Source organism: Thrips palmi, unplaced genomic scaffold (assembly GCF_012932325.1).
Source record: "Thrips palmi isolate BJ-2018 unplaced genomic scaffold, TpBJ-2018v1 HiC_scaffold_16, whole genome shotgun sequence".
Lineage (NCBI taxonomy): Eukaryota > Metazoa > Arthropoda > Insecta > Thysanoptera > Thripidae > Thrips > Thrips palmi.
Genome location: NW_023144625.1, coordinates 7,147,002 through 7,165,609, shown reverse-complemented (window position 1 = coordinate 7,165,609; position 18,608 = coordinate 7,147,002). Strand labels below are relative to the sequence as shown.

General features: G+C 54.6%; 3 protein-coding genes across 3 annotated transcripts; 1 reads left to right on the top strand and 2 right to left on the bottom strand.

Annotated features, from left to right (window-relative positions):
• Positions 1 to 323: 323 nt before the first annotated feature.
• Positions 324 to 3,995, bottom strand: LOC117643109 (serine/threonine-protein kinase PINK1, mitochondrial). Its single transcript, XM_034381792.1, has 9 exons — positions 3,231 to 3,995; positions 2,969 to 3,131; positions 2,702 to 2,885; positions 2,429 to 2,608; positions 2,217 to 2,339; positions 1,946 to 2,120; positions 1,592 to 1,864; positions 1,304 to 1,405; positions 324 to 1,231 (listed from the first exon to the last, which is right to left on the bottom strand). Exons 1-9 carry the CDS (start codon positions 3,597 to 3,599, stop codon positions 1,010 to 1,012), a joined length of 1,791 nt encoding a protein of 596 aa, XP_034237683.1. The 5' UTR covers positions 3,600 to 3,995; the 3' UTR covers positions 324 to 1,009.
• A 264-nt stretch (positions 3,996 to 4,259) lies between these two features.
• LOC117643110 (PX domain-containing protein kinase-like protein) lies at positions 4,260 to 8,543 on the top strand. Its single transcript, XM_034381793.1, has 10 exons — positions 4,260 to 4,546; positions 4,812 to 5,000; positions 5,104 to 5,200; positions 5,306 to 5,538; positions 5,616 to 5,859; positions 5,949 to 6,191; positions 6,272 to 6,480; positions 6,554 to 6,634; positions 6,725 to 6,854; positions 6,949 to 8,543. The coding sequence occupies exons 1-10, from the start codon at positions 4,445 to 4,447 to the stop codon at positions 7,146 to 7,148; spliced, it is 1,728 nt and encodes a 575-aa protein (XP_034237684.1). The 5' UTR covers positions 4,260 to 4,444; the 3' UTR covers positions 7,149 to 8,543.
• Positions 8,544 to 9,537: 994 nt separating this feature from the next.
• LOC117643113 (calmodulin-like) lies at positions 9,538 to 16,321 on the bottom strand. The gene is made up of 2 exons (XM_034381796.1): positions 15,943 to 16,321; positions 9,538 to 11,954 (listed from the first exon to the last, which is right to left on the bottom strand). The coding sequence occupies exons 1-2, from the start codon at positions 16,124 to 16,126 to the stop codon at positions 11,689 to 11,691; spliced, it is 450 nt and encodes a 149-aa protein (XP_034237687.1). The 5' UTR covers positions 16,127 to 16,321; the 3' UTR covers positions 9,538 to 11,688.
• Between the last annotated feature and the right edge of the window lie 2,287 nt (positions 16,322 to 18,608).

Sequence of the window (18,608 nt, the reverse complement as noted above, 5' to 3'; positions counted from 1 at the left end):
TACAAGGAGCACAGGAAGTTCATATCTGCATTATGATGCTTTCAAATTCATTTAACATAATTTGATTCTTGCCTCTTAGGTGTTACAATTGTGAAGGGTTATTGGGTCAGCTATGTAATGTAACATTATCATTGTGTGATCAGAAAATGGCTATGCTCTGCATTGATGGTGGCCACAGTGTATCTCTCTACATCATGAGGGTGGCTTATCAGGATATGCTTTCAACATCATTTGTAACTATCCCACCATTGATTGCAGTTTTGCAAGTGTGTGCAAAAGTTGAAATTCAAATGTGTGAGGAGCGTTCAAATAATCCATGCATGTTCAATTTTGGCTGTTAATTTAATTGTACAAGTTTGTTTGATACATAACTGTATTAAAATCTTTAAGTAGGTAACATTTGGTAACTTTGTCCCAGGATATTCATTTTGCTTCCTATTTTCTCCATCCATTTATCCCTTCAACCCCCTTTACAGGAGGTGAGAAAATGAACTGGAACTCCCTCAAACAAAATATTTGGAGCACTTAACTTTATTTGGTTCATAGCAATTCTTCTTAAGTGGAATTGGACCTGCTCAACTGGTGATAAAGTTTGGTGTGTGTCAAATTTGGAAGTTATGAACTAAAAGCTTTCTAATATCTTTTTTAATTTGAAGACATTGATCATAATTAATGGATAGCTCCATCTCTCTCATACAGAGGTGGTTATCTTGCACAATCTAAAAACTGAAGTTTCATCCCCTATAAGTTACATTCACAGCCATGTTTTGGACCTCTACTAAGAGTAAACACACTCCAGACAACTCCACACCACAACTTGATGGGAAGATACTTATTAAAATGCTTGAGTGGAGACACTAAAGAAAAGGTTATTAAATAAATCCTATCTAATCAAATAATTATACATAATTAATCATTTTTCAAAGTGTGTTTTTTTCATGTTTGTTTTAATTACTGTACCTATAGTAAAAATAGATCAAAAATCGAAGGTTACAACAAAAATGTGACTTCAAGCCTCAGTCATCCACTGAAGTGCATCTCTGACAACGGACAACTTGATACGGCGCAGAAAACTTTCAACTAAATTATACTCTGGTGAAGCATGTACAACGTTAGTATCTAATGCTAGATGATGCGATGGATTTACATCATCAGGCATAAACTTGGCTGACATCATTCTTCGACCCTCACAAAGAACTTTAGTTGTGAGGCACAGCAGCCACTGTAGAATCTGAAATAAGAATAGAGAGTCAGACAACAATTTGTTTTCAAAACAAACAAATGTCTAATGCTCTCAACCTACCTCAGAGCTTGAGGGAATCTTGGTGCTTTCTCCTTGGATCCAAGAACTTGGGGCCCACAAATAAAGCTGGCACACGGTAGCAGCAAGTTCAGCACTTATGCGCTATAAATAAAAAAAATTCAAGAATAATAGTATAGTCTTGCATGTGCACGAACTAGTGCTAATGCTGCCTCCCACAAGAAAATTGTCCCTAATTCTACCTGTCTAACATTCTATGACGAGAGGTAAATTTTATTTCCAATTAAGTAATGCATTTTGTTGTCATCAATTTTAAAAAAAGGAACTTACCTTTGACGGACTTCGAGCCAACATTTCTTGAACAAGCTTTACAATAATTGGAGGAACATCCCCAGGGAGAGGAGGCAGGTCACATTCGCTGTATGAAGAAGAAAGTAAAAATGTGGCCCCTTTGCCATTTTTAGCAGTAGTGCCTGTCTGGTTGCCAATTCGGTGAAAAGGGTTGTCCATTCCAAACAGCTGATATGACAGAGTTCCCACAGCCCAAACATCTGCCTTGCTGTAGTTAATGTAATTGAATGGTCCAGGCTCAGCACAAGCAACCTGAAAAGTCAAATGCCAGAATCAATAGAAGTCTATCAAAATTTAAACTGGATATAAGTTTAAGATAAAATTATCGCAAACCTCAGGAGCCATGAGAGCTGCATTTCCTCCCTTGTCAGTGTCATGCGATGTGTAATGTAGGCTAAGACCTTGTACCCGGTCAGCTAAACAGCATCCAAAGTCAGTAACAGACAGATTCGGGCACATCTCGTCACTCTCATCCAAGTCAAGTAAAATATTGTCTGCCTTCAGATCTCTGCATAGAATAAAGCAAAAAAAGTTGGGATCACAATAATGTAAGGTCTACTTTGCGTTATTTTTCTCTCCCCAAAATTCAAATTCAATAGTTTACCTGTGGGCAACACCATTTAGAACCATGTGTGTAACAGCTTCCAATAACTGTGTAAGCAACAAAATAGCTACTTTTGGGTTTGGAGAAGACTTTTCCAAGTAGTCCTTAAGGCTCGTGTCATACCTTGAAATTGAAAGGCAACCATAGTTGGGAAGATCAGATCATGTGAGTGCACGAGGACTTTTGATTCATTAGCCAATTCATCAAATCACCTTTTCATCACGAGAAAAAGACTCATGTTCCGACCAAACCCATTTGGATTTAATCGTGCTGGCAATGCATCTGGATACAGTGACAACGAACCAGGCAAGGCCTGGACGCTGTCAGTGAATGCATTGTAGACTCGGACTATGTTGGGATGTGGTGGTAAGGTTCTGCAGCGCTGACGAAGGCTACATTCAAACAAAAACAAAACATGTGAACTTGAAAATAGGGGGCTTAAACAAGCAAACTGAGAATTTTGATTAAAATGAAAGTGGTCGTACCCTCCTTCCCAACTCATTATCTCTTCTTTGGATGAGTAGGTCATAGCAGGGACAGTCTCCCTATGCATAGCACGCAGAATCGACATAGAGTTTGATTCAGCATCATAATTGAACATCATTTTTATTGCCAGGGGAAAATTGGACGTGTCATTTTCTTGTTTGAGATCTTCAAATGATGATGACTCTGCAAGTTTAAAGCTTATCAACTAAACACTAAAAGCAAAAACAATGAAAATGTTACTGATTCCAAAGTAATGTATCCTTTACCTTCTTTTAATTTTGCCGTATACACAACACCATTGCAGCCTTTGGCAATAGCCTTGCCAAATTCGAAATTTTCAAGAGAAAATGGTTCGTCCAATCGTTCCCAAATGTTCTGAATATCGCTTTCCTTTTTGATAAACGTCCAATCCATAGCGGACACTGTCTCCTGTCAACGTCAACAACGCAGAGAAACATTCCATGAACAAATGTGAGTGCGACAAACATTCAAACAGATTGATGGTGACAAGACGGTGACAGTGCCCACCCTTATCCCCCAGCAAGCCGCCTCCAACTCGTCCTCCTCGGTGATGATGCTGGTGCCGGAGGCCAGGTTGACACCCACGAAGGCGAGGAAGGGGGCTGCATTGCCGAAGAGCAGGCGCTTGGCCGTGCGCCGCCTGAGCTCCGCGGCAGTCGAGTTCGAGACCCTCTTGAGGACATTGTCAAGGAACAGACGGCGGGCGTGCTCGTGCACAATCCGCACGGTGGACGCGGTGGACGCGGTGGACGCGGAGCTCACGATCCGCCCGTCCACAACGTCCACGACGTCCTTGGAGGCTGGGTTGCTCCAAAAATGTCGCAGGAGAGTCCGACCATTTCGCAGCAAGCGAAATGCGCAGTCCTTTATGGACATGATTCACTCTCCTGGTTTCTGTTGCGTCGATCTTGCCTACGGCGACCTTGACATTCTTCCCTTTGCTGCACTTTTCCACGCCTCGGAACAGGGCGACATTAAGTACACCGGCCGAAAACCTTTGTACTTTTTTCCCGTCCTCCCCCGCTGCTTTTTCTTGCACGTCGCAGATGCTCACATGTGATCACGAACGAAAATAACTACCAATCGACAACAGACAGCCTTTCAGTAAAGCCTGGGACGTCCCCACCGAAAAAGTGCGATCCGTTGATGGGGCGAAGCTGCCTCAATTTTTAAGCGTGATTAAGATCTCACTAAAATTTAAAAAACACGTTCTTAATTAATCAGCCAAAAAGTCGAAACTGAACGAAAACAAACACAAACAGTGAAAAAGGAGAGGTTAACCCTTTTTGTTTTTCGGAAGGCTGTAAATAAAGCTGGGAGTAGGCAACCTCTGAAATATTAAGGGCAGTCTTGTTCTTTGTTCATGAAGACGATTTCAGACTGGAAATACGACCTGATTCAACCTGAGTCTTAAAATTTATCCAATAAATTCATTATCCTGAAAGAAAAAGAAGACAGCAACCTATATTTAATATACGACCCTTGACAAGTTTTGTCATCCTAGGTTGTCATGTCGTCTGCTAGGTTTCTTTTGTTGTTCTGCGGAGGGGAAGGGGAGGGGGGCACTGCACAAGATGGTGGCAGTGATGTTCAAGGTTTATTTTGTTGATATTGTATTTGTGCCCTTATCCGTGGCAGGTTATTTTCTGTCATGATTAGTTTCATCCCGCGACTGCCTTCTTTATGACCTTATGCTCCTTTTAACTTAGCATTCTGGACTTATGGCTGTGTTTGAAAAGAAAGTTCAATTACGAAGCCTGCTTGACGATACTGATGTGTTGACATGTACAGTCGAGAGCTCCCAGAACATACAGGGCCACACTGTAAGTACGGCCCATTCAATTTGCTCAGAAATGACAGTTTTTGATAAATATATCCTGTTTGCCACTGAGCAGCAGGAACCTCGTTGTAACCCTTTAAATTAAAAACCTTGGTTTCTACATTGTGTACCACTAAAACAGTAAAACACACTACCATTGTTTACATTTGTAATATGTTGTATGAATTGTTCTGCCATTCCGTTTCCACTTTTATTATCTGTTGAGACCCAAACCAAATACTTCTTATCAATCTTCTTCTTTCTTGTAGGAATATGCCATTCGAATTCAGCGAGAGACCCATCCAGAAAAATGCTGGCATATAAAAAAGCGTTACAGAGACTTCGCAACTCTAAATGGCCTTCTCTCTTTGTCTGGAATAACTTTACCATTGCCTCCTAAAAGACTTATTGGCAATATGGAGCCGCTTTTTGTTGCGGAGCGTCAACTAGGACTCCAGGTATGTTTGCAGAATTAATGCCTTATCGTTCCTTTCCCAAAAGGATACGGTCACATCACCACTTCCAGAATTTTCTAATTTTTATTTTCTGTTTACTTTTCAGAAATATTTAAATTTTATTTTGGCAAATCCATTTTTGTCCGCTTCATTTCCTGTCAGGCATTTTCTTGATCCAGACAATTATTCTTCTTCTTTGCAAGGTTATTATTTTATCTAATTCTCTTAATTATTTTGACATAGGTTGCTGTATTTTGTGTCGGAGAAAAGATTGATTTTAATATTATGTTGTTGTGTTTTTTTTCTAGAAACTGCTCTCCATTCTGTGTCGCTTGCTCTTAGGGGTGAACCTTCATGGGAAGTTTTGCGGGCACTTCCAGAGCTAGGGTGGCGCATCAGAAAACATTACTTTGCCATTAAAAAACACATTCCAAATCAAGATGATCAAGAACTTCTTCTTAGTTGGACTGAATATGGTCCAGACATGAATGTTGCTACTTCACAGCTGCAATCTGTTTTATCAGTTCTCTCAACTGTTCAGGTTTGTGCAACAAAATAGGCATCTCCTGGTTTTATTTTAAATTAAATTGTCTTATTTATTTCTTTGCTATTCTACAGGCGCCCTTTGCAATTAACATAGAGCTTTCCCGATGTAATGAAATTGGTTGCCTAGTTGTTAGAAGGATAATCGAGAAGGGGTCTCTTCGTGACATGATTTGTGGCAGTAAGCTGCGGACTCCATTTTTGCGAAAATATGGATGTCCCAAACAAACTTTTCCTATCAGTGGCAGGGAACTAGTCTCTTTCTCTCATCAAATTTTGCAAATCTTAGCCGTGCTTCACCAGAAAAATATCCCATTTGGTAAACACAAATACGTGATTCAAATCATATCAGTTCTTATTTATTCAATTGAATGAATTGTCTTATTGATCTTACTTTCACTATTTTAGGTCAACTACATGCTGGTAATGTTTGCATTGACAATGGACGTGCCCTACTGCTAGATATTGAGGGTGGGCTTTTTGGTCTACCCAGCTTCTATAGACCATTTGTAATTCAACATCGTCGAATTGACACTATTCAATCTGTTGATATGTATTCCTATGGACATCTTTTGTATGAAATGGCCTTTGGCCGTCCTTTGGAAACATCAACTGTTGACTCATTTCCAACTTCATGTCCACCAACTTTAGGTAAGAATTATCTTTCTATTCAAATTTTCTCGCCCTTTTATTTTAAGTTTGGTATCAGCCTATTTGTTCAATTATTCCAGCTGACCTATTGGAGCGGCTTTTGTCACCACGATCTCTGCGGGAGGCCCTGCCAACTGCCCAGCAACTACTTCAACATGAGTTTTTCATAGGGCTGAATGCTGAGGATATCCAAACTCGGCAACTATTCAAGTTGTCAGGCCAAATGAAGGAAACTTTAAAAATTATAACATGTAAAATTGAAGAAAGATTAAGACATGACCAAAAAATCGTAAGAAATGTGATATGAATTTTGAGCTAAGAGCCGTTAATCCCATTTAATCCACCATCATTTTTGTCTTTAGGTTCATCACCAACGTCGCCTTGCTAGGGTTCAAGAAATGCTCAGTTCAGAAGAAGAAAGGAAAAGAAGAAATAAGAAATGGGTAAGGCACCAGTTTTGAAAGCTACCTCAGTTCAATTTAAATGGAAGAATATTTTATTAATTCAGACTTTGTTTTTTTATTCCTCTACAGAAACAAAAGGAAAAAGAAAGACAGCAGCAGCAACACCAACAAATGACGAATGGCAAATCTCCTGAACGCTCAGACAGCCCAGCCAGTACGAGCACAGCTACTTCTGCAGGGACTGTGACGCCACCTTACAGTAATTTAATCCCCAATCTCGGTCTTATTTGAATCATCTGAAATATTTCTATACTGTTTACACAAAATTTAACACTTGCGCATTGTGATTGCAGGTCGAAGTGATAGTCAGCCAGCTACTCCAGCACCAGCTCTGCCTCAGAACCCAGTGCAGTCCCCAGACTCAGCACCACCTCCTCCACCACCTCCATCAACACTTCCTTCGCCCTCAGTTGCCCCTGAGAGGTCTGCACTGCTCAGCTCCATCTCAGGCTTTAATAAATCCAACCTACGTCGTGTTGCTAGTTCTAGGTAACACCCTTCCAAGTTTAGTGAAATGAAGTTGTGAGAAGCCCTTGATAGGGAAGCAAGTTTTTACTGTGCCTTTGTACCTGACCATGTTTGTTGGAAATGGATTGATTATTGATTCCTGTTGAGATCCCTCTTTGGTTTATGGAAAGCCACTGTAGTTATCGGCATTCCAGCTTTCTCCCTTTTTGGAATCCCAATGGCCCTGAATTGTCATAACCATTGGATATTTTTGTAAATATTTTCCTTTACACGTGCCACTGTGTCACTGTGTCACTCTCAAAATTGGCTCTAGCTTTTACTTTTATTCTGTGTTGACTTATATGCTGATAACTACTGGTTATTTGTGAACCTCTTATTGGTGCTGCTGGAAAAGGGTTCAGAAACAGATTTTGTGATAAAGATTGCCATCTTGTTATTTGGATGTGAAGCTAGCTTTTGACCTCCTATTTTGAGTTGTCATTTATTTTATTTTCAGAATGTTTTGGTAGTTTATTTTTCTTTTGTTGTGTCTTGTTATTTCATGTGTGGGAAAATGTCTCCTCCAAGATGTATTCACTCTTTGTAAGCCAATTGAAGATATACAACTTTTGAGGGCATTTCATTTATGTGCCGCAAATATTTGACAAATCTCATTGTCCCATCCATGTTTTGCTGTCTGATTCTGAAACTGTTACATACTCCTACAGATGTTTATGGTCTAGTGGATAGTAGTTTATCAGGTGTTGCAATATATGTAGATCTGCATGAATATCTAAAATCAAAATGCTAATTGTAGTAATAATACCACTCTTTTATGTCTAGTCAGTAAAATGTTTAGACTGATTGGTTTATATGTAAGAGACCAGAGCTTGCCCAGACATTGTTACACCATCATATCAGATTTCAGTAGTCAATTTTCTAATAACTGGGCATCTAATGTGCCAAAAATATAGTAGATGTTACTGCATTTTTATAGATATGTTTTCTATTTTTGGTTTTGTTTGAAGCTCAAACTACTTTTGAAATATGAAAGGAGCTGCATGATGTGATACCACTAGTCAAATTGGTACACACCCCTACAAAATGAATCTTCCCCAAGCCTGTATGCATTTTTGTCAGTTTTGGGCTTTTAAAAATAGTAACCATTTCTCTACAGTTAATTCTAAAACTGAGCAAATCTGGGTTGTTGACAGTATTCTGAAAATAATTATAATGTTTTATATTGATGTATGATGTATGAATATATTTTGTTACTGCTACTACTTTTGCCATAGGCTTGATAAAATCTTTGATATCATTTTTGTAATGAAATGTACATGGAAATCGCACTAGAGACGGTGTTGTGACACATGTACTTGCTTACTGTTCATTAATAAGAATTAAAAGCACAAACTGCAAACGTGTGCTGTTTTTTTCTCAATTATTTTTTTTATTGAGGGAGCGACGGGACAGAGTCGTAAAACTGGGTTGACCGGGCCGGCTGCCGCTTGGGCTGCCGGCGGCCGGCACCGGGGCGGTGGAGGAGTGCCACCGCGCACCGCGTCCACCCCGACCTGCCGTGCCACGCCCTGCCACGCCACGCCCTGCCGCGGCGACGTGGTGGACGGTCAGGAATAGCTGGCTAAATCTAGAGAGTGTGGGCAAGCCGGGCAAGCAGTCCCTCCCTCTCGAGTGCTACCCCTCGCGTCTTGAGGCGGTGCCGGCCCCGGCCCGGCCCCGGCCGGCGGGGAAACACTGCTCACTCATTCCGAGCGGGAGGCCTCTCTCTCGCACTCACGGGGCGTCCCGCATGCGTCCCGCATGGGTGGGAGAGGGGCCGACAGCATCCCCCGGTCGGAAGCAGGCAGCTGGGCCCCTCTGGGCGCCCCTCTGGGCCGCACGGCGGGTGGATGCACTGCCGGCACTGCTGCAATCTCCTCGCTTAGACGCCGCTAGAGACTCCGAGTCGCGTCGAGGAGGGCCGCGCCGGCGGCCGGGCCCAGGGATGTGCTGGGTACTACTGCGCGCAGCACACTGATTCCGAGAGTCGTTTTCGTCGCTCTGTCCTCGCACCTACACGGCACGCCCCATGAGTGCGAGAGAGACAGAGCGACGAAAACGACTCTCGGAATCAGTCTGCAGCTCACTGTGCGGTTGAAAAGTGGTGTGAATCCCCGTGCCGGGGTTAGGGCGAGTGCGATGTCGAAGGCTGCAGTTGTGGTGACTGGGGTGGAGGGCGGACCGGGCCGGGCGCCGCGCGCTCGCCCGCCCCTCGCACTGCCTGTAAACTTTTATTTATAAACGCGGCCAAAGCTTTGGCCTAATGAGAGCTTTGGCCGGGAACAACGGGGACGCTCAGTACCGGCGGCGACGCGGCGACGCGGCGCCCGGGGAAACAGGCACACCGGGAACACCAAATAAATGAAACAACGAAAACAAAGGACGCTTCTTTTTCTGAGAAAGATATATTACAAAATTACATTCAAGAACATTTCTATTCAGAGGTCGTTATTGAACCACAGAGAGCAAGAAGAAAATAAAAGACTTGAACCTGCTCTCCAGCAATGACTACATGTTAAAAGCACATGGAATTATGAGTTTGGGGAGCACTGCCCTGGTTTCCACTCCTTGACTGTCGAGTCCTGCAGGATCACATTTTGTGGTTGCGCCAACCGCTGGGCGGCTGGGACGTCCACGCAAGGCAATTTCATGTCTCTGTCCTTGTCTCTCTTTGCCGATGAGTGTGAGAGAGGCAGAGACGGTACGTAATACGTGGACGAACGCTTGGATGGCAACGCCCGATGAAGCAGACTCGAACAGTCGTTCCAGCTTCTAGTACTCATCGACACGTGACAAAGAAAACACCGGCACCAAATAATAGAAAACATTCCAGCACGCACGCAGGCACGCGCACACACACGCAGTGCGCGCGGGTCTTAACAAAAATTCCTTACAAAATATCGAAGAACAGAGTCACATCAGAGAAACGTACCTAGCGTACATCATCAGTCACATTTTTTCAAGAAATAGGATAGAAGGTCTGTGAAGCTAGCCGTGCGGCACGGCGTCCGTTCCTGAGAGAGTGAGAGTCAGGTGACGCGCCTTTGGGCGCAGGGCCATGCAGGCACAGGCCTAGAGACTCAGAGGCCTAGAGCCTAGAGGCCTAGAACCGAGAGGCCTAGAACCTAGAGGCCTAGAGCCTTGAGACCTAGAGCCCAGGGGCCTACAGCCTAGAGGCCTAGAACCGAGGGGCCTAGAACCGAGAGGCCTAGAACCGAGAGGCCTAGAGCCTTGAGACCTAGAGCCCAGGGGCCTACAGCCTAGAGGCCTAGAACCGAGGGGCCTAGAACCGAGAGGCCTAGAACCGAGAGGCCTAGAGCCTTGAGACCTAGAGCCCAGGGGCCTACAGCCTAGAGGCCTAGAACCGAGGGGCCTAGAACCGAGAGGCCTAGAGCCTTGAGACCTAGAGCCCAGGGGCCTAGAGGTCTAGAGGTCTAGATCCTGGTTGGCCCCTGCAGACTGATTCCGAGAGTCGTCATCGTCCCTCTGTCTCTCTCGCACTCATGGGGCGTCCCGTGCACTGCAAGAGAGACAGAGGGACGAAAATGACTCTCGGGGTCACTCTGCTGCGCGCTGCCCGGCGCCGCCCTTGGCCCCTGTGGAACCGGGGCTAGGCAAACCCGCTGCACAGCGGAGCGCGGCGGGCGGGCCCGCCAGCCCCGTGTTACCATTACCATTAAGGGCTAGACCACACATGATCGTATGCCATTCCGTGTTAGCCCCGTGTTAGTCCGGGGAGGCGGCGGAAAACGTCACCAAGCTCGTTTCAAAACAAGCACAAGCCAAGAGTAGTGACTATCGCAGGCGACGGGGACTTTGAAGTACAGAAGAAGAGAAGCACGGTTTGTTATCGAGAAGAAGAAACTATTTCCCAATCCGCTTTAGCCAGAAAGGCACGGACAGAAGTGAGAGGTGCGGTTACACACACTTTCTTTTACAGTAGACCCTGTACGCCCGAGCCCGGATCTGTCAGTCGCTGCATCAGGATGGCCCAGACTGGCGAACAGGGCAGTCGACAAGACTGGCCAGATGAAGCCCTAGAATATAACATCACAAACACAGTTCCACACAGCGCACCGTCACGCACACAGACACTCTGTCACACACACTCACACAGACACTCGCGACGTTGTACTTGGGGCACGCGCGTAGCCGTAGTACTCGCGGCCTGGACGGGGCTGGTTCAAGGTGCTGGACACCAGAGCCCGGACTTTTGGCCAAGTCGACTGACTGGAGCGCGCCGCCGACTGACGGCTCAGTCGCGTCCGTCAGTCGACTTAGCCGAAAGTCCCAACACTGGGAATCGTTCAGCCGGCCGCTGGACTCGGCCATGCTGGACTCGGCCCAGAGCCCTGCCCTGTGGGGCCGTGGCCGCGCCCCCCGGGGCCCTGCCTCACGCCGTGCCTCACGCCGTGCCACACAGGCCCCCGAGGGGTGGAGGGGCGGGGGCCCGGCGCCCCCGGGAGCAGAGAGGCGCCGAGGGCCGCCGCCGTGGGAAGTCTATCGGCACACCGACGCGGCCGCGGTCACTTGGACGTCATCATGGTGACGAACTCCTCGTAGTTGATGTGGCCGTCGCCGTCGATGTCGGCCTCGCGGATCATCTCGTCCACCTCCTCGTCCGTCAGCTTCTCGCCCAGGTTGGTCATGACGTGGCGCAGCTCCGTCGAGGAGATGAAGCCGTTGCCGTCCTTGTCGAAGACGCGGAACGCCTCGCGGATCTCCTCCTCGCTGTCCGTGTCCTTCATCTTGTGGGCCATCATGGTCAGGAACTCGGGGAAGTCGATGGTGCCTGCGGGCAGTCAACAAAGTCAACATCAGGGAGTTTTCTCGGAGGGAAATGGGGGAATGCAGTAGACCAGGGTGCTGTAGATGCTGTCCACGTCCTCGCCACTGACGTGCAGCCCGGTGCAGCCCCAAGCCAGCCAGCGGCAGAAAAAGGCCCGAAAAATTCGGCTTGGCCGCGTGCTTGCATTTGTGCTCCGCCCTTGCACAACGCCACAACGCGGTGCAGCAGGCTGCTTTCGCGGCACTTCATCGCCCTGCCTCTGTCGCACCCCCACGGCGCGCCCCTCGAGTGCGAGAGAGCCGCGGAATGAGCCTGCTGCTGCATTCCTGAGGGGGCGACGCCGTAAAACGGGTACGGCAGCGGGACTCCCAGGAATCCCGCGCGAATCTCGAGGGCGTTCCGCCGCGCGCCGCGCCCTGCCGCGCCCTGCACTGCTTTTCTCGCTGTCTCTCTCGCACCCTTGCGGGAAGCCCCATGAGTGCGAGAGAGACAGAGCGACGAGAGCTGTGCCGCCCTGCAAATGGGCAGCGCACCGCCCTTGGCTCCCTTGGCTGCCTTGGTGGCGGGGACAACGCGGGCAGGCAGGGCATGCGGGGGAGGGGGGCAAAGAACCGCCAGAATTGCCCGAGAATTGCCCCGCCAGCGCGCACAACAACAGCACCCTTGGCGGGGGCGGCCAGTGTGGGGCGCGGACTTGGCAAGCAGAGGACGGGGAGCAGCGGCATGACGGGGCCGGCGAGCACCGCGGCCCGCTTTGCGACAATGTGTGCGAGGCGCCGCTGGCGCCGCGCGGGGATGCACAAGACCCTCGCCCTCGTGCACGGCCTGTGGCTGCCTGTGGCTGCCTGCGGCTGGCTGAGCACCGAGTGGCGCAACCCCGCGACGCCGCCGCCCCGGCCGCCACTTCGTCTCTCCTTGTCTTTCTCAAAGACTCGGGTGCACGAAAGTCGAAACCGGCCCTCGGTTATTCGCCAGCTGAGCGATTCCGAAGAGTCGTTTCGTCGCTCTGTCTCTCTCGCACTCATGGGGCACTCCGTAAGGGTGCTAGAGAGACAGAGCGACAAAGCGATCTTCTGAATCACTCGCCAGGACCGCGGTCTTCGACGTGTCGTGTTTCTTCGGGGCGCGGCAGGCCACCGGCTCAGCCACGGGTGTACAAGGTGCGACCAGGTGCGTACCATGGCACCATGGGCGTGCCAGGGGCGCCAGTGGCGTACCAGTGGCGCACCAGTGGCAAGCCAGGGGCGTCCCGGGGGCGTACCGGCGTACCAGTGGCGTGCCAGGGGCGTGCCAGGGGCGTACCGGGGGCGTACAGGGGGCGTACTAGTGGTGTGCCAGTGGCGTGCTAGTGGCGTACCAGTGGCGAACCAGTGGCGTACCAGTGGCGTACCAGTGGCGTACCAGTGGCGTACCAGGGGCGAACCAGTGGCGAACCAGTGGCGTACCAGTGGCGTACCAGTGGCGTACCAGTGGCGTACCAGTGGCGTACCAGGGGCGAACCAGTGGCGAACCAGTGGCGTACCAGGGGCGTGCCAGCGGCTCCGCGTGAGTCACATGATGATTGTGAAGCGCGCACCGCTTGGCGACGGCCCAGGGGCCAGGCCCAGGGGCCCAACAGCCTCCCGGCCCGGCAGCCCCGCGCCACTCTGAAAGCGGTGTATCATCGCGGCCGTGGCTCTCCCGCTTCCATGGAAGACGACGCGTGACGACGCGGGGCACGCGAGCATCACCCCGTCATGCTCCAAGTCCGAGTGCGGAGTGCGGACGGCCCTTGCGGGTCCTTGCGGTCTTATTGGCCTCCTACTCTCGTACTGCTCAGTGCCCGCGGCCACGCCACCCCGCTGTTGTTGTGTTTGTTTACGCGGCTCACCGATCGCACCCTGCCCCGCCAGCCCCGCCTGCCCCGCCAGCCCCGCCAGCCCCGCCAGCCCCGCCTGCCCCGCCAGCCCCGCCAGCCCCGCCAGCCCCGCCTGCCCCGCCAGCCCGCCAGCCCCGCCAGCCCGCCAGCCGCCAGCCCCGCCAGCCCCGCCAGCCCCGCCAGCCCCGCCAGCCCCGCCAGCCCCGCCAGCCCCGCCAGCCCCGCCAGCCCCGCCAGCCCCGCCAGCCCCGCCAGCCCCGCCAGCCCCGCCAGCCCCGCCAGCCCCGCCAGCCCCGCCAGCCCCGCCAGCCCCGCCAGCCCCGCCAGCCCCGCCAGCCCCGCCAGCCCCGCCAGCCCCGCCAGCCCCGCCAGCCCCGCCAGCCCCGCCAGCCACCGCCAGCCCCGCCAGCCCCGCCAGCCCCGCCAGCCCCGCCAGCCCCGCCAGCCCCGCCAGCCCCGCCAGCCCCGCCAGCCCCGCCAGCCCCGCCAGCCCCGCCAGCCCCGCCAGCCCCGCCAGCCCCGCCAGCCCCGCCAGCCCGCCAGCCCCGCCAGCCCCGCCAGCCCCGCCAGCCCCGCCAGCCCCGCCAGCCCCGCCAGCCCCGCCAGCCCCGCCAGCCCCGCCAGCCCCGCCAGCCCCGCCAGCCCCGCCAGCCCCGCCAGCCCCGCCAGCCCCGCCAGCCCCGCCAGCCCCGCCAGCCCCGCCAGCCCCGCCAGCCCACGCCAGCCCCGCCAGCCCCGCCAGCCCCGCCAGCCCCGCCAGCCCCGCCAGCCCCGCCAGCCCCGCCAGCCCCGCCAGCCCCGCCAGCCCCGCCAGCCCCGCCAGCCCCGCCAGCCCCGCCAGCCCCGCCAGCCCCGCCAGCCCCGCCAGCCCCGCCAGCCCCGCCAGCCCCGCCAGCCCCGCCAGCCCCGCCAGCCCCGCCAGCCACGCCAGCTTTCGATGGAACCCCCGGTGCCGGATGCCTCGGCCACGGCGCCGGTGTACAAACATGTGCCTCGCCTCCGCGGTGGTCCCTGCAGACTGATTCCGAGAGTCGTTTTCGTCGCCCTGCGTGCGCAGTGCGCAGGGCCCATACGGGACGCCCCATGAGTGCGAGAGAGGCAGAGCGACGACAACGCGTCTCGGAATCAGTCTGCTCATGGACCGCGACGACAATGCCTCCCTTTCCCACTCCCCGTCGTCCGGGGCGCAGGGGCGCAGCTCGGCGTCGACAGCTGCGGGCCATGTGTCGCCGCGCCTTGGCCGCGCCTTGGCCTCGCCCAGGGTCCTGGGGGCAGGACAGTCCACGATCGCAAAAACAGGAGCGGCGTCTGCTTAAGGCCGGCACAGTAGACAGATTCCGAGAGCCGCGTTCGTCGCTCTGTTTCTCTCGCACTCATAGGCGTCCCCTGTGGGTGCGATGGAGACGACGAAAACGACTCTCCGAATCCGTCTGCAGTCGGAGCAGTCTCCAAGGCGTCAAGTCACGTCGTGCCGTCGATCCCACCCCCACCCCTTGCAGTGCCGGCACCGCAGCACCGCCACATACGCGCTGGATGGACGGTGGCGACCGCAGACGCCGTCCTTAATTGAAGCCGCGCCGCGCCGCGCCGTGCCTCGCCGGCGAAAACAGGCCTGATCCAGCTGGCTGGGCGGGGCACGGCACGCCACGGCACGGCGGCCCCGCAGGATTAATTTCCTTCTCCCCTCCATTATTTCTATGACATCACCTCTACCTGGCGAAGGGCGCGGCGGCGCGGCGCTGACCTGTGGTGGGGGAGGGGGGGGGGGACGCGACGTCCGGTCCCCCAGGACGGTGTGTGCGTGAGCGTGTGTGTGCGTGCGTAGGTCGCGTACCCTGGAGACTTTGGACAGTCGAGGCGGCCTGAGACTAGGGCGAGGACTAGGGTCACAGTGGCGCGGCGGAGGTCGGACGGAGACATGGACAGCCGTCGGGGCAGAAGAAACACGGCGGCTTGATAACCCGGCGTGGCCGTGAGTCCGCGACGGCGCACGGCGCGACGGCCGCTCGAACGGCGAGGTGGTTGACTGGGTCCTAGCTGAATATCCCATGGGCCTACTGTCTTATTCATGGCCACCCGGTCACCCTTTGCTTTGGGGAGCCCCGACACCTCCAGGGCGGCGCGCACGCTTACCGCTGCCGTCCGCGTCCACCTCGTTGATCATGTCCTGCAGCTCGGCCTCGGTGGGGTTCTGGCCGAGCGACCGCATCACGGTGCCTAACTCCTTGGTGGTGATGGAACCGGAGCCGTCCTTGTCGAAGAGCGTGAAGGCCTCCTTGAACTCGGCGATCTGCTCCTCCGTCAGCTGGTCCGCCATGGCTGCCTCGCTGCCCGGTTGTCGCTCTGCTGTCCGTCAGTCTTTCAGTGGCGCGCGAGGTTCACGCTCACATCCCACACTGTCACTAGCACTTTCACGTCCACCAGGGCGTCGTCGCGGTCCTCGCGGTCCTCGCGGTGCGCAAGGGGCTCCGCGCCGCGGGGTCGGCACGTCGTCGTCGGCACGTCGGCGTCGTCGTCGCGGCGCTGGCGTCTCGGCACGGCGCGTCGCGGACTGGCGGCCTGGCGGCGCGGCGCGGCGGGGTTCGGCTGGCGCTTCGGCGGCGACGTGGGCCCTGCAGCGTAGCTGGCGTTGCTGGCGTAGCGAGGCGGCTTCGGGGCGGGGCGTCGCGGCGCGCCCTCAGCGGGGGGCTCTGTGGACTCGACTCGGCTCGGCCGGCCTGGCTGGCTGGTTGGGCCGGGCCCTAGCTCTGGGGGCTCGGGGCGACAGGCGGGGCGAAGCGGGGCGGGGCGGGGCGGGGCGGGGCGGGGCGGGGCGGACGGGGCACACTGCCCTACCCCGGCCGCGCATCTCTCCGCCGCGCCGGTACGCCCCCCGCCCTTCCACCACCGCGACGGCCTCGGATCTGACACGGTTTTTACATGCAGAAAAAGAAAAAGCCAACAGGGCCACGCGGGTCTTGGTCGCGAGGACGCGATGGGCGGTTCAACACGTGCACCTGCTGCTCGGCCTGCCGGGGCGCCTCGTTCGCAGAGCCGGTATTTGCTAGATTGGTTTGCGCAAGGGCGGCCCGGCGCGGCCCGGGTGGGTAGCTGGGGGTGGCGGCGCGCCGTGGCGTGGGGCGTTAGGGTGCCCACCACTGGTGGAGCGGGGAGCAGCCCGGAGTGGGTGTTGTCCGGTGCGCCTCCCCACGATACCCACCTGTTGGCGGCGCCCCGGTGCCCCGGTGCCCCCGCCATGGCACCGCGCCTTGTTGCTGCCCGCCCCGCCCCGCCCCGCCCCACCTGACGGGGTGAGGCGTTAGCGGAACACGGCTGCGGTTCTTTGGAATGGCGCGACGCGTGACTCACGCATCGGCACGCGGCTTCGCCGGGCTTCGCCGGCTTCCCTGAATCGGCGCCGTCACCGCGCCGCCATCGCGACCACCGCCGCCCCGGCGGACGGCGCCCGGCGTTCCCCGGCGACGTGTCCGACCGGCCTTGCCGCTTGTCGCGCAATCCACCGTAACTTTCGCCGGCGGTGCGATCAGGGACCCGCGGCCCCCCGCCCGCCACCCCCGCCGCCTGGCCCCGCCCCTGTAGACGGCACAGGCAAGCCGGCACGCCGCCGGCAGCATCATTTGACTAAAATAAACTCGCGGTGCGCGGGGGTGGGGGGCGGGGGTGGTCCGCGGCGGGGCCCTTTCTAGCGTCCTCTAGGCGGCGACGCCGACGGCACGCCGACGGCGCCCCACCGGACCTGCCGAACGGCCGGCGGCGGCGGCGGCGCACCTGAAAGGAGAAGGAGAAGGAGGGCCGCTCCGCCGCTCAGGGTGCTCATGCAGCCCAAAGGCAGATGCGCCGGATATTGGCTTTGACATTGATTGGGTGGGGTTGAGCCGGGCCGTGCCGAGGCCTGATGAAACTGTGCGGCGGGCCAGGCCGGCCAGACGGCGGCGCGGCGGGGCGGGGGCTGAAGGCCCGATCACACTAGGCGGTCTGGGCGCACGCCGCGGATGCAGCGACTGTCCATTCACATTCACACCGGCATTCGCCAAGCATTCGCCAGGCATTCGCCAGCACGTGCCTTCCGCCGGCGAATAGCGCGGCAGCGCGGCCAGAGGCCCTCTAATGTCAGCGCCGCCCTCCCCGTCCCCCTCCTCCCTGCCGAGCGACGCGGCGATTGCAGCCCGCCGCCAAGCCAAACGACCGTGCGTTCAAATCTCGCGAGCCGATCCACCCGTTCAAATCTTTTCAAGTTTTTCGTGCGCCGGTGGTCGCTGTGGCGGGGCGGGGCGGGGCAGGGCGTGGCGGCGGCGGCGGGGCGTGCCGGGGCGGCCCGGGCCACGCGACTCCCATGTCGATGATCGATTGACTCGAACACGACGCCCAGCCATTCATCGTGCGAGTGGCGCCGTGGCGCGGTGCGTCGGGGAGGACGCCGTGGAGGACGCCGTGGAGGACGCCGTGGAGGACGCCGTGGAGGACGCCGTGGAGGACACCGTGGAGGACGCCGTGGAGGACGCCGTGGAGGACGCCGTGGAGGACGCCGTGGAGGACGCCGTGGGGGACGCCGTGGAGGACACCGTGGAGGACGCCCGGAAGGATCCCATAGAAGAGACCACAACAAAGGAAACAGGACTACTATTCTATTGGATAATTCATTGACATGAAATATAAAATAAATGCAAAATAAATAGTTTGCGGTCCTCGGGATTGGAACAACCCTAATCCATATTTCACTGAGCCGACTCTCCTCCCATGTCTCTGTGTGACAGTGTCACTCCAAAGAGTGACTCCAGACGGAGGGTCGCGACGACACC